The 22,392-nt window shown below is 53.1% G+C and overlaps 2 protein-coding genes and 1 non-coding gene across 9 annotated transcripts; all 3 read right to left on the minus strand.

Annotated features, from left to right (window-relative positions):
• Nucleotides 1-7,328: 7,328 nt before the first annotated feature.
• On the minus strand, nt 7,329-7,435 carry LOC138388726 (U6 spliceosomal RNA). The gene has a single exon (XR_011234218.1). It is a non-coding gene; the product is annotated as a U6 spliceosomal RNA (small nuclear RNA).
• A 2,187-nt stretch (nt 7,436-9,622) lies between these two features.
• Nucleotides 9,623-12,161, minus strand: TMEM89 (transmembrane protein 89). The gene is made up of 2 exons (XM_069475646.1): nt 10,222-12,161; nt 9,623-9,808 (listed from the first exon to the last, which is right to left on the minus strand). Exons 1-2 carry the CDS (start codon nt 10,522-10,524, stop codon nt 9,623-9,625), a joined length of 489 nt encoding a protein of 162 aa, XP_069331747.1. The 5' UTR covers nt 10,525-12,161.
• A 73-nt stretch (nt 12,162-12,234) lies between these two features.
• Nucleotides 12,235-22,181, minus strand: SLC26A6 (solute carrier family 26 member 6). 7 transcript variants are annotated; one of them, XM_069475645.1, is made up of 22 exons: nt 21,990-22,016; nt 21,222-21,324; nt 20,083-20,235; nt 19,861-20,000; nt 19,581-19,691; nt 18,854-18,999; nt 18,507-18,671; nt 18,277-18,429; nt 17,850-17,932; nt 17,625-17,772; nt 17,240-17,353; nt 17,042-17,119; nt 16,623-16,718; nt 16,431-16,537; nt 16,214-16,283; nt 15,081-15,173; nt 14,890-14,997; nt 14,462-14,554; nt 13,409-13,588; nt 13,160-13,214; nt 12,767-12,903; nt 12,235-12,526 (listed from the first exon to the last, which is right to left on the minus strand). In XM_069475645.1, the coding sequence occupies exons 3-22, from the start codon at nt 20,199-20,201 to the stop codon at nt 12,512-12,514; spliced, it is 2,211 nt and encodes a 736-aa protein (XP_069331746.1). In that variant the 5' UTR covers nt 20,202-20,235; nt 21,222-21,324; nt 21,990-22,016; the 3' UTR covers nt 12,235-12,511. The 7 variants fall into 7 exon arrangements, with proteins under 7 accessions (XP_069331746.1, XP_069331740.1, XP_069331741.1 ...); XM_069475639.1 differs by lacking the exon at nt 21,222-21,324 and having other exon boundaries at nt 21,990-22,181; XM_069475640.1 differs by lacking the exon at nt 21,222-21,324 and having other exon boundaries at nt 13,409-13,585; nt 21,990-22,177.
• Nucleotides 22,182-22,392: the final 211 nt, after the last annotated feature.

Genomic DNA, 22,392 nt, shown 5'->3' on the forward strand with positions numbered 1-22,392 from the left:
TGATTAATTTTGTTTCTATATTTGTAATCTTTCCGGAAACCACTCTTAGAACTATCTTTATAAAAATCAGACAAAAGAAGTTTACTATGTGTTGAGTAATATTTTGTGGGCTAAAATTATGCTTTTGAAATAAAAAATAAAGTGAAATGGGCCAGGTGTGGTGGTTCACGCCTGTAGTCCTAGCACTCTGGGAGGCCAAGACAGGAGGATTGCTTGAGCTTAGGAGTTTGAGACCAGCCTGACCAAGAGCGAGACCCCATCTCTACTAAAAATAGAAAATAAATTAGCTGGGCAACTAAAAACAGAAAAAATTAGCTGGGCGTAGTGGTGCACACCTGTAGTCACAGCTGCTTGGGAGGCTGAAGCAGGAGGATCACTTGAGCCCAGGAGTTTGAGGTTGCTGTGAGCTAGGGTGACGCCATGGCACTCTAGCCTGGGCAACAAAGCAAGACTCTGTCTCAAAATAAATAAATAAATAAAACGAAATAGAATCTTCTAAGCTGTCCATCCATCTTTCCACTTTCTTTAAACTTTAATTTTTAGAACAGTTTTACATTTACAGAAAAGTTGAACAGATTGTACAGAGTTCCCTTGTCCACCCCTCACATATACATGCACAGTTTCCCCTATTAACATTTTACACTAATGTGATATATTTGTTACAATTAATGGACCAATATTGGTACGTTATTATTAACTAAAGTCCATAGGTCATTGAGATTTCCTCCTTTTTTTATCTTCTGTTCCAGGATCCCATCCAGGATACCACATTACATTCAGTTGTCTGTATCTTTAGGTTCCTCTTGCCTGTGACACTTCTGGGGTTTTTAAAACACAGTTATTTGTCATTATGCAAAAATAAACATTTGGATATGTTCATTTACGTTGTAACTGGATCAAGTGCACATATTGAACAAAATATAGTAGAACAATGGAAAATGTTCAAGAACCAAACAAGGGCTGTGGCTCACACCTGTAATCCTAGCACTGTGGGAGGCCACTTGGGCTCAGGAGTTCTAGACAAGCCTGAACAAGAGCAATACCCGGTCTCTACAAAAATAGGAAAATTAGCCTGGCATGGTGGCACATGTCTGTAGTCCCAGCTACTTTAGGAAGCTCTGGCAGGAGGATTGCTTGAGCCCAGGAGTTTGAGGTTGCAGTGAGCTATGGTGATAGCCGGATGACAGAGCAAGATCTTATCTCAAAAAAAAAAAATAGTCTTGAGTGTTTGGTATATGGAATATCATAGCAGTGATAGGAACTTTTCAGAAACACGGAAATAAAGCCATTATCTAAACATGGAAATAAAGCCACTATCTAGAAATGTCTGAAATGATAAAGACTAGATTCAGGGAAAGGAACATGAAACACCCAGAGTGGATGAGCAGGTTATCCAAGAGCAGGTTCTCAATAATGTGAACCTCACCATGAAATGGATCATTAGCTAATTGGACTTGATTCAGATTGGCATTGGGAAAAATTGGCTTTAGGGTATATCTTCTTCAAGGAGAATTATTTTTCTCTCCCACTTTATTAGAAAGTCTTTACCTCTCCAGAGGTATAAAACTTCTATTTTCTTTTCTATAATTCAGTTCAATTTTTTTCACACTTTCTTCCTTCTCTTTTCATTCATGCTTACAACAAATATTTACTAACATCTGATATATTCTGGGGCCTACTTTAGGTACCAGGGATAGACTGGGGCCACAGAAAGGAACAAAGGAAGGATCCATATATAACAGCATTTCAGGTAATATGAGGGTTCTGAAAAAAAATAATTATAATACAGCCTGGTAAGGGGAGAGGGGTGCTCTGCTACTATGATAGATAGTGGGTTTTGTCCACTCTTCCTGGCTCATAACTCCCGTAGCCCTTGTTACAGTCTTTTGTAGAGACGGTGTCTTACTATGTTACTCAGGCTGGTCTTGGACTCCTGGCCTCAAGCAATCCTCCCACCTTGGCCTCCCAAAGTTCTGGGATTACAGGTGCAAGCCACCATGTCCAGCCCTTGTTACAGTCTTTTATTATAATGTTGAATCACTTTAGGCCTCAGGACAGGCCTCAGAAAACAGAATCTCTCTCTCTGACCTTCTCCTGCCCTCCTTTCACCTGTTCCTTTCTCTCCCCAAGGCAGGAATCTTCCCTTACCTCTCTGTCTTGGAGCTGGCCATAAAGAAATTCTCTGACTGCCTTGTCTGATCGTAGGTCATAAGGTCCCATTTCAGAAGGGGTCCCGCCCCATACCCTCCAGGAAGGAATGCTGTACAGAGAGGCCAAGAAGAATCTGAACAGACAGGCCTTCCTGGGTTTGCCCACTCAGTCTATTCATATTAGAACATACCCTTTTTGTCCAATCCCATTTCTACATGGCCGTCAATCATGTTATCTAATAAAGTCTCCCTGAAAGGCCCAAGAGGGCAGAGTTGGAGAGCTTTCAAATAGGCCAACACATGACAGTTCCTAAAGGGTGGCATGCCCAGGGAGGGCATGAAAGCTCTGTACCCCTTCCTCCACACCTTGCCTCACGTATCTCTTCATCTGTATCTTTTGTAATATCCTTTGTAATAAACCAGCAAATGTAAGTATTTCCCTGAGTTTTGTGAGCTGCTGCAGCAAATTGAGTTCAAAGAGCGGGTCATGGGAACCCCAACATGAAGCCAGTTGAAGTTCTAAAGGCCTGGACTTGCAATTAACGTCTGAAGAGGAGACAGTCTTGGGGACTGAGCCCTCACCCTGTGGGATGTGATGCTATCTCCAGGTAGATAGTGTCAGAACTGAATTGGGGAACACCAGCTGGTGTCCACAGCAGAACTGATTGTGTGTTTGGTGTGCGTGGGGAAAACCCCATACATTTGACACAGAAGTTATCATGGTGTGAGAACAGAGGAAAAATATAGCTTGAGTTGGTTTTTCCACAAACAGGGGCATCTCTAATGAGGGGATATTTGAGTCAAGACTTGATTGACGAGGGCCACATGAAGATCTGGGGAAAGGCAATCTAGGCAGAGGGAACAGCCAGTGCAAAAGTGCTAAGGTGGGAACAAGCTTGGTGTTTTCAAGGTACGAGAAGGCCTCTTGAGGCTGGAGCACAGTAGGCAGGGGGGTTAGGGGGGACAGGGAGAGGATGGAGTCCGCAAGGCTGGCAGAGGTGGGGTCCAAAAGACTTCATAGGCCATGCTTTGCGGCTGGAGCTTCATCTACAGGGAGTGGGGGCAGTGGAGGATTCAGTGGGCAGTAATGGGCTCTGATTCATGTTTTAAATCAATCACTCCAGGGTAGAAAAGATCAACATCAACTACGCGAAAATTTAAAATGTCTGTGAAGAAACACACCAGTTAAACACACTGGGAAAACTATTTGCAAATCATATCACAGAAAACCAATTTCCCTAATACAGATGGAGTTCTTACCAATCCATAATAAAAAGACCATAAAATCCAATCAAGAAAAGTTCAAAACCATGACACACAGTTGACTGAAAAGGAAATTCAAATAACATTTAGAAATATGTTTAATCTTACTGTTAAGAAGAAAAATGGGAATTAAAATTCAATGAACAAAAAGGGATAACCAAATGGCCAATAAACACATGAAAAGTTGTACAACGTTACTAGTCCTCGGGGAAACGCAATTCAAATCACAATGATACCACTGCATACCCACCACTGGGCTAAAAGTAAAAAGGCTGACCATCCCAAGTGTTGGCTAGGACCTGGAGCAACTGGAACTCTAACACTTCTAGTGGGAGGGTAAAATGGGACAACTACTTTGGAAAACTGTTTGGCAGAATCTGCTAAAGCACATGTCTCCCTCCCTCCCTTCATATCCCCTTTGGAAAAAAAAAAAGATAAAGTATAGAACAGAGCCTGGCATAGAGTAATTGTTACATAACTATTAGCAGTGATAATAATAATAATTATTATTGCTACTTGTGAGGAAAAGGGGGAAAATAAATAAACCTGTTTGCTTACGTGTTTCCAGGCCCTCCTGGATGTTGGCTAATTCTGGGGTGGGCACCTGGGCCCTGGGGCCCTGCAGTACCTGCTCCATGTTCTTGTCCCACCTCCCTGCCTCTACATAACCAGGGCCCAGGGCTCTGTCCTGACACCTTTTCCCTTCCTTATCAACACGTGCTCTCCGTTCCTCCCGTCCAGCCTCACAGCTTCAGTGCCGTCCATACGTATGCTGATGGCTCCTGTATTCCCATCAGCATGCTCACCGTCGCCCCTGGATGGCCAACAGACATTTCACATTAAGCACGGCTGAAGTTGAACTCTTCACTTTACCTCGCAAACCTGTTCCTCCCATAACTGTCTTCATCTCAGTACATGACACTTCCTTAACCCAGTTGCTCAGGCTAGAAATGCAGGAGCCGTCCTTGACTCTTTGCTCCCACAATCCACACCCAGTCCTTCAGCAAATCCCATTCCAAGTAATTTCTAAATCCAGTCCCCTATCCTCTCTCCCCACCTCCACTGCTATCCTGGGGTGAGAAGGGAAGGCCAGGGTGACAACCAGGAAGTGCGATGATGCTGTAGGCACCCAGGGAAGGATGCCTTTCAAGAGGCTGATCAAAAGAGGAAATATTACTAAAAGGTCAAGTGCAAGCAGTGGCCATTGCAACAATTTGGCAACAGTCTTCAGTGACTCATTGATCTTTTGTAATTTACTTAGTATATGGAGTGGGGTGAGGTCAAAATATCCTCTTTTCCCCTAAACTGCAAGCTAAATTTTGAAACATCATTTCCTGACCAGGCCTCCTTTTCTCCATCCATCTCTGAGGCCCCTTTACTGTCCCGAGATTCTCAAACTTGTGCCACGTCCATGAGGGCTGTGCTATGTCTGGGAGGGCTCTGGCACTCACCTTACCCTTCTTACTCAATATTTTATTTGATACATTCACCTGTTTATTCTTCCATATTTTTCTCTTTATGTCATTTTTTAAAGTTTACTAAAATATACATAACATCAAACATAGTGCTTCAATAATTATTAAACATATAATTCAGGCTGGGCGCGGTGGCTCACACCTGTAATCCTAGCACTCTGGGAGGCTGAGACAGGAGGATCTTTTGAGCTCAGGAGTTTGAGACCAGCCTGAGCAAGAGCGAGACCCCGTCTCTACTAAAAATAGAAAGAAATCATCTGGACAGCTAAAAATATATAGAAAAAAATTAGCCGGGCATGGTGGCGCATGCCTGTAGTCCCAGCTACTCGGGAGGCTGAGGCAGGAGGATCGCTTGAGCCCAGGAGCTTGAGGTTGCTGTGAGCTAGGCTGACTCCACGGCACTCTAGCCCAGGCAACAGAGCGAGACTCTGTCTCAAAAAAAAAAAAAAGAAAGAAAGAAAAGAAAAGAAAAAACTTATTTCTTCACTTCCCCAAGCCCCTGGTGACCTCTATTCTACTTTCTATCTCTATGAATTTGCCTATTCTAAGTAACTCATGTAAGTAAAATATTTGTCCTTTTGTGTTTGGTTAATTTCATTTAGTGTAATGTCTTCAAGGCTTATCTATGTTGTAGTGTGTATAAAAAATTCATTATTTTTATGGCTGAATAATATATTTCATTGTCTGTAGATATCGCATTTTGTTTATCCATTCATCTGTTGATAGACACTTGAGTTTACTGCTTTTTGGCTATTGTGAATAATGCTGCAGTAAACATTTGCATACAAGTATCTGAGTCCCTGCTTTCAATTCTTTTGGTATATGCCCAGGAGTGGAATTGCTGGATCATATGATAATTCTATGGCTAGCTTTTTGAGGAACAACCAAACTGTTTCCCATAGTAGCTGCAATATTTCACATTCCCACTAGCAAGCACAAGGCTTCAAATTTCTCTACATCTTCACCATTCGTTATTTTCTTTTTGTTTCATTTTGCTTTTTTTTTTTTTTGCAAGTTAAAAACAACAGTTTCATATTTTTTTCCCCACCCCCCCTTTCCTGAGTCAGCACCTTCAAGTGTTACCACTCCCCAAACGGTGCACAATGCACTCATTGTGTAGGCATACCCCCATCCCCTCCCCGACCCCCACCTCAGTCTGATGTCCAATTGGTGTCGTTCCCAGATTTGTATTTAGGTGATGATCAGGGAAACCAATTTGCTGGTGAGTACATGTGATGCTTGTTTTTCCATTCTTGGGATACTTCACTTAATATAATGGGTTCCAACTCTCTCCAGGAGAACCATAGAGATGTCGTATCTTCATCATTCCTTATAGCTGAGTAATATTCCATGGTATACATATACCACAGTTTACTAATCCAATCATGTATTGATGGGCATTTGGGTTGTTTCCACATCTTTGCTATTGTGAATTGTGCTGCTATAAACATTCGGGTACATGTGTCTTTGTTACAGAATGACCTTTTTTCCTTTGGGTATATGCCCAGTAATGGGATTGCTGGGTCAAATGGCAGGTCTACTTGAATCTGTTTAAGATACCTCCATAATGCTTTCCACAGGGGTTGCACTAGTTTGCAGTCCCACCAGCAGTGTATGAGTGTTCCTGTCTCTCCACACCCACGCCAACATGTGTTGTTTTGGGTTTTTTTGATAAAGGCCATTCTCACTGGGGTTAAGTGATATCTCATTGTGGTTTTGATTTGCATTTCCCTGATGATTAGAGATGTTGAACACTTTTTCATATATTTGTTAGCCATTTTTATATCTTTTTTTTTTTTTTTTTTTTTTTGAGACAGAGTCTCACTCTGTTGCCCAGGCTAGAGTGAGTGCCGTGGCGTCAGCCTAGCTCACAGCAACCTCAAACTCCTGAGCTCAAGCGATCCTCCTGTCTCAGCCTCCCGAGTAGCTGGGACTACAGGCATGCGCCACCATGCCCGGCTAATTTTTTCTATATATATTTTTAGCTGTCCATATAATTTCTTTCTATTTTTAGTAGAGGTGGGGTCTCGCTCTTGCTCAGGCTGGTCTTGAACTCCTGAGCTCAAACGATCCGCCCACCTCGGCCTCCCAGAGTGCTAGGATTACAGGCGTGAGCCACCTCGCCCGGCCTATTTTTATATCTTCTTTTGAAAAATTTCTATTCATGTCCTTTGCCCACTTTTTGATAGGGTTGCTTGATTTTTTCTTGCTGATTTTCCTGAGTTCTAAATAGATTCTTGTTATCAGTCCTTTATCTGATGTGTAGTATGCAAAAATTTTTTCCCATTCTGTAGGTGGTGTGTTTATTCTCGTGACTGTTTCTTTGGCTGTGCAGAAGCTTTTTAATTTAATCAGGTCCCATTCATTTATTTTTGTTGCTGCTGTGATTGCCTTGGGGGTCTTCTTCATAAATTCTTTGCCTAGGCCAATGTCTGTAAGAAAAAATATGGAACGCTTCACGAATTTGCGTGTCATCCTTGCGCAGGGGCCATGCTAATCTTCTCTGTATCGTTCCAATTTTAGTATATGTGCTGCCGAAGCGAGCACTGTTTCATTTTGCTTTTAAAAACAGCCATCCTGAAGGGTATGCATTGGCATCTCATTGGGTTTTGATTTGCATTTCCCTAATGATTAGTGATATTGAGCATCTTTTCATATGCTTATTGGCCATTTGGCCATTTATATATCTTCTTTGGAGAAATATCTATTCAAGTCTTTTGCCCAGTTTTTTTTTTTTCAGAAAGGGGGTCTTGCTCTGCTGCCTAAGCGGGACTTGAACTCCCAGGTTTAAGAGATCCTCCCCGTTCAGCCTCCCTAGAAGCTGGAACTACAAGCACATGCTACCGTGCTTGGCTGCCCATTTTTAAACTGGGCTATTTGTTTTTTTGTTATTGAGTCATGGAAATTCTTTATATTATCTGGATATTAATCTCTTATTATATATGATTTGTAAAAAACATATTCCCTTTTGGGGGCTATCCTTTTTTTTTTTTTTTTTTTTTTTGAGACAGAGTCTTACTCTGTTGCCCAGGCTAGAGTGTCGTAGCGTCAGCCTAGCTCACAGCAACCTCAAACTCCTGGGCTCAAGCGATCCTCCGGCTTCAGCCTCCCGAGTAGCTGGGACTACAGGCATGTGCCACTATGCCCGGCTAATTTTTTATATATATATATATATATATTTTTTTTTTTAATTGTCCAGCTAATTTCTTTCCATTTTTTTAGTAGAGATGGGGGTCTCGCTCTTGCTCAGGCTGGTCTCGAACTCCTAAGCTCAAACGATCCACTCGCCTTAGCCTCCCAGAGTGCGAGGATTACAGGCGTGAGCCACCTCGCCCGGCCTGGGCTGTCTTTTCTTGATAGTGTCATTTAATGCACAAAAGTGTTTTGGTTTTTTTTAATATGAAGGGGTTGGGGGTTGTGAGGAGGGGTGTTCAGTTCCTTTTTTTTTTTTTTTTGAGACAGAGTCTCACTGTATTGCCCCGGCTAAAGTGCAGTGGCATCGTCATAGCTCACAATCTCAAACTCCTGGGCTCAAGTGATCCTCCCAGCTCAGTCTCCCAAAGTACTAGGATTATAGATGCAAGCCATCGTGCCCAGCTTTCCTTATTATTTTAATTCACTTCTGTTTCTATTTTTGAATTCATAATGTTGTAGTTTTTTAAAACAGGACCCTAAAAATGCATATGCCTCAGGCCCAACTCACCCTGGATCACCTATGGTAGAAGGAAGGGAGGAAGGAGTGAGGACCCTTTGGGGAGGCTTGGCCCTCACTCCTTTTCCAGGGGCCTTGGAGCAAGCACCACTGAGACATCAGAGCTTGTCTGAGGCTGCCGTAGCAACAAAGGTGGTTGGGGCTGCTAGGCCTGAGCTGGGGGGCCAGGCAGGAGCCAAGGATCTGAGGAGTGGCTGTTATTGAAGACTCGGAGCAGTTGACACCCTGGGGAATGATCTTACAGGGCCAGGGAAGAAGGAAACCAGAGCCAGATGCCTTTTTCGTGGCAGGACTACAGTCATGAGGACAGCTCCCCTGTAAACCTCCGAGATGGATGGGGACAAGGGTGGGTGATGCAAAGGAGTGGGTGGGACTCCATAGTGAGTGGGGACCCAGAGCTCTCAGTCCCCTATCAGAGACCCTTGGGATCTGCCTCCAGCCTCACCATTGCCCCCCACCCACCTTCTTAGCTGACCAGGCCCCTCCTTGGCTCCCCCTGTGCACTGGAGAAGCCCGTGACCCTCACTTGGCACTTGAGGGCCTGTATGACTGGGCACTGCCCACCTCAGCAGCGTGTGCAGAGTACCAAACTCAGCACGTGGCCTCTGCTCAGAGTGACACCTCCACCTGGATATGCTTCCCCATACCCATTCCTCCTCAGGACTCAGCCAGGTTGTCACCTCCTCTGGGAAGCCCTCCCTGAACCCCCAAGTCTTCCCTGGTAGTCAAGTTTTCTGCCACACTGGGGATCCCCCAGTGCCGATCAGGCCAGAGGAACAGTTGCATTTGTGGGTGGGATCCTTAGGGAGGAACGGTCAGCTGGTGTGAGCCAGCCTGGGCCTCACCTGCCCACCCATCCTGGGCACCAAGGCCTCAATGGGTCTGCTGGCTACTAGAGTGGAAAGGGGACACAGGGTCCAGACAGGCGTGGGGGGAACAGACGCACAGGCTTGAGCCCTGGCCCAGGGCCTCTGGCCATCCCCACCCCCCTGGCCATCAGGCAAAGACAGGCATGTGCTAGGTCACCCATTCTGGGTGGAAGTCTCCTTTATTTGGATTTGTTGCTGGTTGGCTAGACGCCGTAGGTGGCTCTCGATATGGACCAGGAGGGCATCCAGCATGTGCAGGACTCCAAGCAGTATAGTGCGGTCCGAGATTGGGGCCTGCCGTTTCCCGGGTCCACAGGGTTCAGAGGTCACCTGCGGGTGCTGAGAATAGAACCAAGAGGCAGGAGGGAGAGTGGAGGGACAGGTGAGGGACAGCAATGGAGCTGGGGAGGAGGGTGTGGGACAGTGCCCAGAGGAGATGGGAAGGGGACAGGGTGATGGAAGACCACTGAGGGTCTCTTGTGGGCTAGGGTGGTCATGGGGCCCGTGGGGGCTGGATGAGAATGAGGCACTGAAGGGGGACAGATGGGGCAGGGTACTGGTGTGGGAAAGGGTCAGGAGCTGACAGGTGGTGGACGTGGGTCCCATGGAGACATGTGGACAGGCACAGGGACAATGGGGTTTGAGCACGGGGCAAGAGGCCCACAGGTCACAAGATGGGCAGATGAAGGGCTGGGCGGAGGGGACAGGCCCACTGGGTATAAGCGAAGGCGACAGAGGAGAGTTGTGCTCACCTCAACCTTGGTGGCCTGTAGGCGCCGCCGCTGCCGCACCCTGCGGCTGACCATCAGCATCATCATGGTGGTGGTGAGTGTGACCCCAGCCACAGGGTAGACGTGGTTCGCTCCCAGGTCCATCCAATAGCCAGGGCAGCCCAGGCTGGTCCCGCAGCCCTCCATGCTGTTTGGCTGGCACCCCCAGGGCTGCAAGTCCAGCCCCACCTGGTACCAGAGGGGCCGTGACCAGGCGTGGCTGGGGGCAGTCATCGCCAGGAGGAGCAGCAAGGGCAGTAAGGGCAGCACAGGCAGCATGGCCATGGCTAGTGTGGCCGGAACCTGGGCACCTGGCAACGGGCAAACGCCCCTCCCCCGGGAGCAGGTTCTAGCCTGGCTAGAAAATGGAAGGGGCAGGGGGCTAGGCTCCAGGGCTGGGGGAGAATGGCAGGCCTGGGGCCTGGTTCCCACTCTCCCAGTTGGCCTGGCTGGCCCAGGACTGAGGGACCATTTCTCCCACAGCTGCCGTCTCCTCACTCATCATCTAGCCCCTAAAATCCAAACACCCCACAGCCCCTGCAGCCTGCTGCTCTCCACGTGGGCAGCACCCCCAGGCTGACCAAGGCCAGTACAACTGAGCTGCTCACTGGTTCCTACACTCAGCCCCAGCTCACAGTCCACGTGGCAGCAGGGTGATCACTCAAAGATGTGGGGTCAAAGCCCACACTCCCCTCACTATCCAAACAAAGCCTAAAGGCTCGCACTGGCCTGGGAGTCTCCCCTCCTGCTCACTTCCCTCCAAGCTGCTCCTGCCTCCCGCAGGCCTCCCCGAGCTGTGCCAGGAGCACCGTTTCCCACTCTGGGAAAGTCACCTTCTCACGGCTGGAGTTTCAGGTCAAGTGTCACCTGCTCTCTGAGACTCTCTCCCACGACCATCTTGGGTAACACAGTCCCTTCTCTCTCATGTGACCCTGATTTATCTACTCCAACACGTTTCTAAGTACCTGCACCTTCTTGTTTGAGGTCTGCTTCCCGATCCAGCATATGAGTTTCAATCGATCAATATTTACTGAGCAGCCGCCAGGCATTGTGCCTTGTGCTGGGACATGGCGTGACAGAGCAGACGAAAAGCTCTGACTTCCTACGTGAGCTTCTGCGGGTGGGGAGAGGGCAGTGCCAGGCACTGACACAGGCCGTGATAAAACAGCTGGGCAAGGGTGCCTCAGTGACTTGGAGGGCAGGGCAACCTCTGTCTACTCTCAGGGCCGCGCCCGGCGCCCAGCACAGACCTGGCACCTGGTTAGTACCTGATGAGCAGCAAAGCTCATGAATTTTCAGAAGGGACCTGAGCCCAGCCCTGTTCTAAGCATTTCCTGACATTTGCTCATGGAATAACGAGCAACCCGTGAAGCAGGCCCTGCTACCACCTCTGCTCCACTGCTGAGCGCACTGAGGCCCAGACGACCCTAGCACCGCCCTCCCCTCCTATCACGCAGTGCAGCAGCTGGTCCAAAGCCCCCCTGCCTGCCAGGCCACAAGCCCAGATGTTGGCACGTTATGGCAGAAATCGACACATGCTTCTTGGCTGACAGTGCTCTGCCAGGGCCAGGTGATCTAATTCTATGAACAGGCATTCTTCCCCAGCAAACCGATCACGCTTATTCTTATTTTTAAATGGTGAACAGCTGCTCTTCCTCAGCTGGTTGCTTAGGTGTTCACTCTGCATCCCCCAGGGGCTGCCCAGTGGCCCCCGCCCTGCCCTGCACCTCATCAGGTATCCCTGAGAATGGACCGTTCCTGAGAAGCAGCTGACTCCAGCTATTTCACAGCTGAGGACACAGGGGCTGCGCTATGCTCAGCTGGGGGAAACCTGAACCCGGGATGCCCCCAGCTCTCCTTCTCTGTACTCTCCCTGCCTGACCCTCACCTCCTTGAATCTTCTCCTCAACTTCTGACCCCACTGGGGCATAAGAAGGGCCAGGAGCCAGAGCTGTGGACCACCAAACCCACACCAAGCCATGGCAGAGCCTGCAGTTGGGCAGAAAAATCTTTATTCCGGAGGCTGAAAATATGCCCCAGCTCCCTCTCCGCATCTGGGCAGTACCAGCCAGCCTCACTGCAGTACCCTGTCCCCGGCCTGGAGCACTGACTTGGAGTCCCAGGACCTCCATCCCTGAGTTATGTGTGTGTTTGCATGGAGGGGACTCCTGGCTGGCACCTGGAGGCAGCCCAGGGGTGGGGGGCTTCTGAAGGGTGCCTCGTCACAGCCTCCAGAGGTAGGTAGGCAGTCTCAGGCAGCGTGGCAGCATGGTCAGAGTTTGGTGGCCTGAATGGGCAGAGGAGGGGAGGCTCCAGTCAGTTTCCAAAGGGCACATACCAACCCCCAGCCCTGGGAAAGCAACCCCTGCCCCCAGGAGCAACTGTATACAAAGGCAGGAGGGGAAGGCAGTGGGTCCACTGGGGGCAGAGACATGGTCACCAGGACAGACTTCTTGGAGTTGGGGCCGGGGTGAGGACAAGCAACAGATTAACAAAAAAGAGTTCAACGGCTCAGAGATCAGCTCACCAAAACAGTGCTGTCGGGGCCAGACCTCGGGTGTTGGAGGGCAAAGGTGACAGCGTCATGAACAGAGGCAAAGAGATGCTTCTTAGTGATGGATGCATCGAAGAAATGTCCAGCCTCAAGCTGGGCGACCACAGGGCCTGTGGGCAAGGAGTAGGTCTCCCCTGGCTCTCAGAACCACCAGGAACCCGGCCCCCGGGAACCAGCAGAATGCCCTGACCCCATCACCCCGACCTCCCGAGGCTACAGCTAAACCCCGGTCATTCCTGCCTCTGAGGACACCTCTGACCTCCAGTCTCAGAGACTTTTTTCTTGTGCTGCCTGGCAGACCTTTTCCTTGGCCAAAAGAGTCCCATCCCCTTCCCAGATCCCGCCTGCTGTCCCCACCGCACGCACTGTGGCAGGCCGCCATGTACACCTCCACCTCGATCTCCCGGAAGTCACGGAAAATCTGCCGCAGAAAAGGGGGCCAGACTCAGAGGGAGGCTCAGGGACTCAGAGGGGTGACTCAGGCAGGCTTGGGGGAGGGAGTATAAAAGGGGAGCTCGGAGGGTTTGGGGAAATCAGAGGCTCAGAGTACTCTCAGGGCCAGTTATGGGGCCAGTATGGCGGCTTGAGGGGCCTCGGCCTGGCCCAGCCCCTTACGCTCTTCAGGCTCTTGAGGCACACAGTGTCCACGAAGGAGAGGGCACCCAAGTCCAGGACGAGGCTATGGAAATCTGGCTGAGGCAGGCCCAGGGCCTTCAGCGTGGACACGTCTGGGGCCTTGGCATCTTCTTGACCACTGGCCGCTGTTTCTTGTGGCTCATCCCCTGGGCTCACCTGCTGGGAAACCAGACATGCTACAAGGGCCACCCAAGAGGGGTGAGGGCAGGGAATGTGCACAGACATGCGGGACACACAGGTCAGAGGTGGGGGCCTGTATATAAACACACACAGATGGGGACACACATGGGACACGAGCACAGACATGGGAGAGCCACGTATGTAAGCAAAGACAGGAAGGACACATGGGGACATGCAGGAGAACACACCCAGACATGCACACCCTGTTCTGTTACCTCCTGGGCCCAGGCTAAATAGGGACACAAGAAGGGAGGGTGCCACGAGACTGTCACATCCTCAGCCAGCCAGGGTGGAGCGGGTAGGGGCCCCAGGGCAGACCAGAATAGACACATGCGTTCACGTGCACACACTCACACATGGACACCTGGGCACCCTGCCCTGTCTGAGTCTCTCATTGAGCTTGGCATCCCCTTTGACCCCTAAGGTTTTCTTTGAGGCAGGGTCTGTGTTGCCTGGGCTGGATTCAAACTCCTGGCTTCAAGGCATCCTCCTGCCTCAGCCTCCTGAGTAGCTGGGACTACAGGCTTGTGCCACTGTACCTGGCTTTGAGCCCTAGGTTTTTTCCCCCGTATACCCAATTCCTTTCCTCTACCCATGAGCACAGACTGTGGGGTCCTGTGGCATCTACAAATCCAAGATCTTCATCTAGGCCTGAGATTCTAGACAAGAGGGCCACAAGCACAATTCTATGGCATATCACTAGAGATGTCCCCACAGAACGTCTGGTCCATCACCCCATTCCTCCTGACACTGGCACAATGCCCTGGAACCCAGTGGTGGGTCCACGGCTTTCCTCTTGGGACATCTGTGGATACTCATGTCTGGGCCCTCCTCTCCCACCTCCAGCCTCACCTTGGCCTTGGAGTCCTCCACATTGTTGCTCTTGATGTCGTCGAGGCTGGTGTTGACATTAATGGAAACTGAGGTGCCCTTGGAGGAGGCAGCCTAGGCCAGGGAAGAGCGGGGACGGGAAGGAGTTATCCCAGCTGCCCTGACAGCCATGCCGATCAGTTCCAGGAACAGCCATAAAATGGAAGAGGACCATGATGGTCCACACTGTCCCTGGTTCGGGAGATGGGAGAAAAACAAACCACCACCCAGAGCCCTGACCTGCCAGGCGCGGGAGGCAGGGTCGCTGGGGGAAAGAGGGAGAAAGCGGGAGGGGTGAGGCGTGGGGACGAGGAGTCAGGAGGCTGGGAGAAAGGCTGGGGTCGACTGCAGGGCAGAGGGCAGAGGGCGAGAGCAGGCAGGGGTCAGAGTCGCCAGCTAACGGGCCCTGCCTGTTTCTGGAGCTCCTTCTCTTTCCGCAGTTGCTTCAGCTTTAGCTTCTCCTGCTTCCTGAGCAGCTTCTTCTTCCGGGAGATGAGGTGGTCCACGTCCACACCACACTGGGGGCAAACGTCAGGGAAGGGGGGTGGGCGCTCCAGGCAGGCGGGGCCCTGACACCCACCCTAGGGACCCCATGCCTCACCCTGTGTTTCAGCGCGTCACTGTAGAGCTCGGCATTGGCAAAGTACACGGTGGCTGAGGAGCGGAAGATCTTCACACCCGGGACCTCCTTGGCCTGGGGATGGAGGCGGCTTGGGGTAGCTGAGCACTCCTCTCCCTCTGCTGCATCTGTTCTCCAACCTTTCCTCCCCAGGAGTGCCAGAGGGCTGCCACCATCCAACACTCTACCCCTGCCTGCGGCCAAACGCCCTCCCAGAGGCTTGGTCCATAAGCATGGGAGCGTGGTGGAGTCATCCTGCCCATCCCGTTCCCTCTCCCCTGCCCAGGCCCTTGGCAGGCCCGGCAGGGCCTTCCTCCAGGGCACAGCCCACACCTCTCCCTCCCCACCTCTCCTGCCCTTCTGCCACTACCCAGGTCAGGTTTCAGAGGCTCTTAGCCCTCCTCTTGGGTCTCCAACCCCTGTCCCGTGGTCTGTTTCCTGTATGCATCTCCCGTCATCCCAACCAGACCTTCCTGTGCTCCCACCCCATTCGGCACACAGCCCAGGTCTCTGCTTGGCACCAGGACCTGCATGATGTGGCACCCCCTTTCCATCCAACTGGACTGCTCCCTTCATGTCCTTTCCCACATCTTGGTCCCCTGGTTCCTCCTCTCAAGCCGCCTAGTCCCACTGTGCTCAGCCTTCAAGGCTCCATGTTGGGGGAATGGGCTTGTTTTATTCCAGAGTCCCCCACCTATGTTCCCAGCACCTGGCCCAAGATTTCTCAGAAGATAAATGAATGACTGGGGACTTAGTAACCCCCACTGATCAGATTGAGAAACAGCCCCGCTACATCCTGGTGCCCTGGGACACTGCCCCTCCAGGTCCTGACCCATGGCTGCTCCACAGGATGGGGCCTGTGCTGCTGGCTCCAAGGCAGACCCTTCCCCGGGCCCCCAGACCCAGTTCTGTCCACTCTTCCTCTGCCCCTTTGCAGCCCCTGAGTCCCCTGGTAGGGGTCACAGACCCCAATTCCTTCCTTCAAATTCCAAGGATCAAAGCCAAAGTGCCTCAGCCTCCAGCATCCTGGCCAGGTGTGGAAGGGACTGACAAAGGCTCATTCTGTCCATCCCACCCAACTCATGCTGTCCTCCTGCACCGGCCCTGCTGCTCACCTCTGCGTACTCGGCCACGTCTCTGTAAATGTCTGTGTCTGGCAACCGCCCCAGGACAGAGTAGTGGGGCCTGTGGGGAGAGAGTGAGTTCAAGAAGAGGGGGCAACAAGGGGGTATGAAGGAGCCTAAGGTCCCCAGAGATGTGGGGACAGCTGAGGGGAGGCGGTGTGGAGCCCCCTGACTAGCTGGAATGGAGGGACCGTCGTGGTTGACTCACAGCTGTGTCCGGACCACCAGGAGCAGCAGAGAAAAGACTATTGCAACTGCCAGGCCAAGGTCCAGGTTCAGCAGGATGGTGGCCACAAAGGTCACCAGCCAGATGAGCTGAGAACAGAGGGCAGTGGTCAAATTGAGTGGAGCTTGGGGCTGAAGCCCCAAACCCCAGCCCTGGGCTCCCCAGGCTTCTCACCAGATCTGCTCGGTTAGCCTTCCAGAGGGAGCATATGTCAGCGAACTGCATCAGCATGCCCTTCAGGTTCACGATAATGGTGGCCGCCAGCACCGCCTGGTTGGGGGGACGTTGCCAGGGGCCGTTGAGAGGTGCCCAGATGCTGACAACCTGACCACCCAGGCATGACCAAGACTGATCTCAAGTTGAACAGAACCGCAACTGACACTAAGTACCACCCATCCCCTGATCCTAACAACTTGGATCTCTGAAAGGTTCTAACCCCTGACCCTTGACTCCAAATCCCACCCCAAAGATCTCAGCGTTAAGGACACGATGTAACCTTGTATCCTCGCTCCTTACCTGGGACTAGACTGACTGATCTGAGCCCCTGGCCTGGCCAAGGACCTGCAGCCTGGCTGGGTGGGGTGGGGTCTCACCTTGGGCAGCTCTTTGAAGAGTTCCCCAAGTTTGACAATGACGAGGAGGATAAAAAGAGAAGAAACGGCTCCAGCAACCTGTCGGGTGGGGAAGCAGGGGTGAGGGAGTTGGAGGGAGCAGGGGTGGGGGGAGCAGTGCACACACTGGCAAAGCAGTGTGTGCACACAAACACACTCACACTCGCACCCAAAGCTCACCTGCGTGTTGCCCCCGGCACTCTCCTGCACCAGGCTCCGAGACATAGAGCAACTCACGGGGAAGCACTGGAAGATGCCCCCGACGAGGTTACTGAGGCCAAGGGCCACCAGTTCCTGGTAGAGGGGAATGCGGTGTGAGGAGACTTCCTAGAAGTGCCTGGTCACTGTCCCACTGTGCCTAGGCCTATACATCCCCAACCTCCAGCCCCACACGACTGCCCCCAAAGACTGGGTGCTGCCCACATATCCTGTTCTCCCACTCTCAGTTCCCCCCATGGCCCCAGCACATCTGCCATTTCCCTGTGTCCCACCTGGTCCTCCCTCCCCCTGTCCCTGGGGCCCCCATACATCTGGATGTCTCCTACATGCCCCACGTCACCCAGACCTGGTTGCTGTCCACCCGGTAGCCATGCCTCAGAGCGAAGATCTTCCCCAGTGAGATGGCAATGGCGAACCCAACCACAGCGATGGCAAAGGCGTTTCCCACAAGCTTTGCGAACAGCTGGGGGCTGGGGGCCACTGGGGGCACCAGCCTGTGAAAAGCATCTGTGAGGCCAAAGGAAGGTCCTGGCCCGGCTGCCCAACCCTCCCTGGCCTGACGGGAGCTCACCCTGGAGGGATGTCGCCCACGACATCAACCCCAAATCTGTGCTGCAGGTCCACACCGTAGGAGATGCCTGTGGCCCCGATGAGCTGTTGGGAGAACAGGGTTGGGGAGGGAGGTGCTGACATCAGAGTGGGGGAGGGTGAATAAACCACTCTGAGGTGAGGAGGGAGACACTGGGACAAAACCTTCTTCAGAGGGGCGGGGAGGAGTCACTGACAGGGTGACATGGACAACACCATTTTGGGCAGGGGGAGATGCTGTCAGGGGTAGGAAGACACCACCACAGAAGCTTCCTCTGTGGTCCCCTCATACTCGGAATGCTCCCCAGTGCTCACGCCAGCTGGCCCTCAAACACCTGGAGGCTGCCCACGTGGCAGGGACCCATCCTGACCTGCCCTTCTCCCCACACCCCCGCTCCTGGGACCCGAACCGTGAGCAGTTCCCCGGGTATTGGCACAGGCAGACGCGGCTGCAGCTTGTCATTCAACAGCTTCACCATCATGAGCACCACCCCTGCCACAACTGCGGTGACCACGGTGCCGACCACACTCTGGGGCAGCTTCCAGCAGACCTCCAGCACTGTCTGTGGAGAGGCGGGTCATAGCCAGCACTCAAGGCCACAGGGCACACCTACCCATCCCTCCTCCCTCCCTCACTCACATAGATGAGGGACAGTGGCCCAGAGTAGCTGTTCAGACGGAGGCCAAACACATACTTGAGCTGTGAGACAAAGACCTGCACAGACGCAGCTGTGGTATAGCCACGGACCAGAGGCTCTGACAGGTAGGTGACCACGAAGCCGAAGTGGACCAGGCCCAGCCCCACCTGTGAAGTGGCCAGGGGTAGTCAAGAGAGGCAGGGGTCCCTGGGGTGGCTGAAGAGAAGCCTAGGGCACATGGGATCAGAGGGGGACGAGTGGACAGCAAGAGGAGGAGGGCGGAGCTGGGCAGACACTCAGGGGAACTGCAAGGGGGTGGGGGAGGCACATACTCCTGACTGGTCCACACCTGGAAGAGGCCGACCAGGACGCTGAGCGTGGAGGCCAGCTGCACCCGGGCAGCATCTGTGGATGTCTCGTTGACCGTGGAGTTCGAGGCCGGGGCCAAGGATTCTGTCACACTGCCCACCATCACAGACATGATAGCAAACGTCCCTGCAAGGACAGTCAGGGCAGGTCTGAAGGGGAGAGGACGCTACCATACCCTAGAGCTCTGGTCTTAAGAGAGAGGCCAGGAGACATCCAGTTCTGGACAAATATCCTCAGACTACGGCTGTACAAATGAGGTGTATAGGTGCTGGTGGTTAGGCATGGCCAGGGTCAGGAGTGAACCTTGAGCTCACAGGCTCTTACGGTTGACTAGAAATGCTGGCCCTGCATCAGCCACCCTGCCCCACCTGTGTGTGTTGGCCCAGGGACACAGAGGCTCTCTATGGAGTGGGGAAGGGGTCAGGGCCTGCTTCAGGCTGGTCAGGTCTCTGCCAAGCTCCAGGCCCTTCAAGCTGCCTCCCCCACTCACATTTTCCCAGAGCCAGGGCTTTGAGGTGTTCTGAATCTGTGGTCCTCCAGTCAGTCCCCTAGTCCTGCCTGGGAATGACCCTTGGGCTAGCCTCCCAGTGACCCAGCACCAATATTGGCCTCTTCCCCAAGCTCTCCTGATTTCCCAGCCCTCCTTCTCCCTGTCCTCCATGGCAGATGTGGGCACCCTCCTGAGGGGTAGGCCTGACTCCACTTACCCACAGAGATGTGCCGGGAAGTACCAAACAGGAAGTAGATGAAGACAGGGTAGAAGGAACTGTAGAGGCCAAACACAGGGGGCAACCCAGCCAGGAGGGCGTAGGCCAAGCCTGGGGGTAGGAGGGTAGCAATGCAGGCTTGGAGGCCAGGGTCTCAAAAGAGTAGGGGAATCCCAGCCCTGGGTCAGGCACCATAGTTCCAGGGTCAGAGGTCATGGCTTCAGGTTTGGGGGGTTCACAGACCACAAGGCTTCCAGGCCAAGGCCTGGAAGGGGCTCACCCTGTGGAAGCTGCATGATGGCCACACTCAGGCCAGATAACAAGTCACCCAGGAGCCAGTCACGCACGGGATACCGGGGTAACCAGACCAAAACTGGGAGGCGTTGGAGCAGAAGGGCACGGACTCGGGCACAGGAGCACCTGAGGACATGAGGGGTAAGTATCAGGGACAGGGGCTACCTGGGCCCTGCCAGAGCCCCCAGACCTCCACCCCTGGCCTTACTGAAACCAGGTTCGCCACTGACGGGTCCTAGGTGCTGAGCTCCAGTGTCCCAGCTCCTCCAGCTGCTTCTGGTTCAGCAGTGGCCGTTCCACGCGGTAGTCTCGCCTGTGTAGCTCCATTGCCTGAGTTGCAGACAGCTGTACCTGCACGTCCCTTGGTGTGGGGTGGTGAGACCACAGAGATACAGTGAGCACACCCCTAATCCAACCTCCCCCACACCTCCACCTGGAACCAAAGAGTCACCTACCTGATTTTTCCAGGCCCCAAGATCAAGGTACAGTAGGTCCAGTCCCAGCCTGCCCCTGTGGGCCCCATGCCCACACCCAGGCAGGGGCAGTACCTGAACTTTGGCTGATGGAAGCCTATTTCTGGGCCAAAGTCCCCCAACAAGGGAGAGCAGGATGAACACAGCAGGACTCACACCTTCAGCCCAGGTGTGGCTGCCCAGCCCCGAGCTTTCAGCTTTGGGACCAAGGCTGGCCACCCCTCCTAGCCCCTTTCTCCCAGCTCCTTGTCTTCCCCCAGCTAGTCTGTGTCCAGTCCCCAAGTCCTTATCCAGCTACCCCAGGAGCCCAGTGCTGGCTGGCTGAGAGAACACTCAGGGAAGAGATGCAGCAAACCAGGAGTCCAGTTCTTCAAGCAACTCCCTCTCCAAGCCTCAGGCCTCCAGATGAGACCCTCCCCTCTAAGGGAAGGAATGTGTTGAGGCCAAGGTTGCCCCTGGGCCTCCAACCCCAGGGTCCAGGTTTAAGACAGCTCAGGCCTAGTCTGGGAAAACCAAGGGATGGCTTTCACCTGAGGAGACGGGGATCTTTCCTGGAGCCGGAAGCTCTCACCTAGAGGGAGAGGCTCCCAGCTAGAAAGGGAAGTGCCCACTTGAAGCAGCAGAAAGATTTTACCTGGGAATAGGAGCTCTCAGGGGAATCTCACCTAGAAGGAACTCTGACCTGCCAGGAAAACTTTCACCACCCAGGCAAAATCTCTTATCTGTCCAGAGGCTCCTACCTGAAGTGGGAGAAAGATTTCACCTGGGAACAGGAGACCCAGCGGCAGAGGGTTCTTACCTGGGGGGTGCTCTCATCTAGGGGAAGCTCTAACCTGGGGGGAGGCTCCCACATGGACTGGCAGAAAGTACTCACCTGGGAATATATCTCAAAGCGGGGATGTTACCTGGGGAAAGCTCTAGCCTGTTGGGGAAGCTTTCACCTAGCAGGAAAGTTGTGATCTGGGAGAAGCTCTGAGCTGGGGAGAGAATGCCATGTGAGGGACAGGAACTCACCTGGGAAGGGCCTCTAAACTTGATGTCCCGGTTGGAGGAGAGAGTGGAGTGGGTGCGAGGAAGATCCTCAGAGATTCTAGGCACCGCTGTCTCCAGATCTTAGAGCACCCTCTCACTCCCCTCCTCAGTGAGCCGCTTAGGTCTTTTTCAAGGACTCCCTCCCCCACAACGCTGGACCCGAGCCCAGAGGGCGAAGCCTAGATCGTTGGCCCCTCCCTCTAGGAGGGCACAGCCAGAAGGGCCAGAGAGCTCATTCCCCGGTCAGGTGTAGATTTGGGTTGACCCGGGCTCCAGGTGAAAGCAGTTAACCCGCGGGCCCCGGCCAGGGACTCTCTTGCAGCAACCTCCAGGCCCCAACGCGCCCCAGCCCGGGCTCTTCTGCACAGTAGTTGCTGCCTCCCTGCGGCCCCCGGTTAGCCCTCGGGCAGCACTCCAGCAGCTACCCGCACAGCCCGCAGGGGCTGGGGTCCCGCCGGCTCCCACCCCCATCCCTAGCTGCCGACCGGCAGCCGCCTGCAGAAAATCGACAGAGGCGATCGCAGGCGGGAGATGCCTGCTCCAGGTCTGGCGCTCACGCAGGGCCCACACCTCGCGGACGCCGAGAACCCGGACCGCGCCCTGCACTCACCCGGACGCCTCCGACAGCCCCATGGCTCGCACTCCGGCCGCGGCTCCTAACAGCTACTGCTCCGGGCCGCTACGCGCCGGAAGGCGGCGCCAGGGCAGCTGCGAGGCCGGCGGCGCGCTCCCGGGGACTAATCCCGGGGTAGCACAGGGAAGGCTTGGGCCAATCAGCGTGCGGGGGCGGGGTTTAAGGGACGCTCCCCAGGCCACGAGAACCCTGAGACCGAAGATTTAACCCCTTCCTCCCCGGAGGTCTGGCTCGCACTCCCCATTGCGGCTTGCCCAGCCCTCTGCCCCGAGCCCGGTGGGACTGCAGAACTGGAACTAAGGACCAGCGCTGGGCTGGCTGTAGCCGCGCCCCCAGGCCCCTGTGTGAGATGGAGCTGCTTTTCTGTCTTGGCTTTGCG

This window comes from Eulemur rufifrons, chromosome 7, assembly GCF_041146395.1.
Source record: "Eulemur rufifrons isolate Redbay chromosome 7, OSU_ERuf_1, whole genome shotgun sequence".
Taxonomy (NCBI): Eukaryota; Metazoa; Chordata; class Mammalia; order Primates; family Lemuridae; genus Eulemur; species Eulemur rufifrons.

What these genes read in the sequence shown, in the direction of transcription:
- TMEM89 (XM_069475646.1), bottom strand. Translation starts at nt 10,524, where the DNA reads ATGGCCATGCTGCCTGTGCTGCCCTTACTGCCCTTGCTGCTCCTCCTG. An exon ending in TACAGGCCACCAAGGTTGAG is followed by an intron (nt 9,809 to 10,221) that starts GTGAGCACAACT and finishes TTCTATTCTCAG; the next exon opens with CACCCGCAGGTGACCTCTGA.
- SLC26A6 (XM_069475639.1), bottom strand. Translation starts at nt 22,012, where the DNA reads ATGGGGCTGTCGGAGGCGTCCGG. An exon ending in GTGGGCGACATCCCTCCAGG is followed by an intron (nt 17,773 to 17,849) that starts GTGAGCTCCCGT and finishes TGCTTTTCACAG; the next exon opens with GCTGGTGCCCCCAGTGGCCC. An exon ending in TGGAGGACTCCAAGGCCAAG is followed by an intron (nt 13,589 to 14,461) that starts GTGAGGCTGGAG and finishes CTGGTTTCCCAG; the next exon opens with CAGGTGAGCCCAGGGGATGA.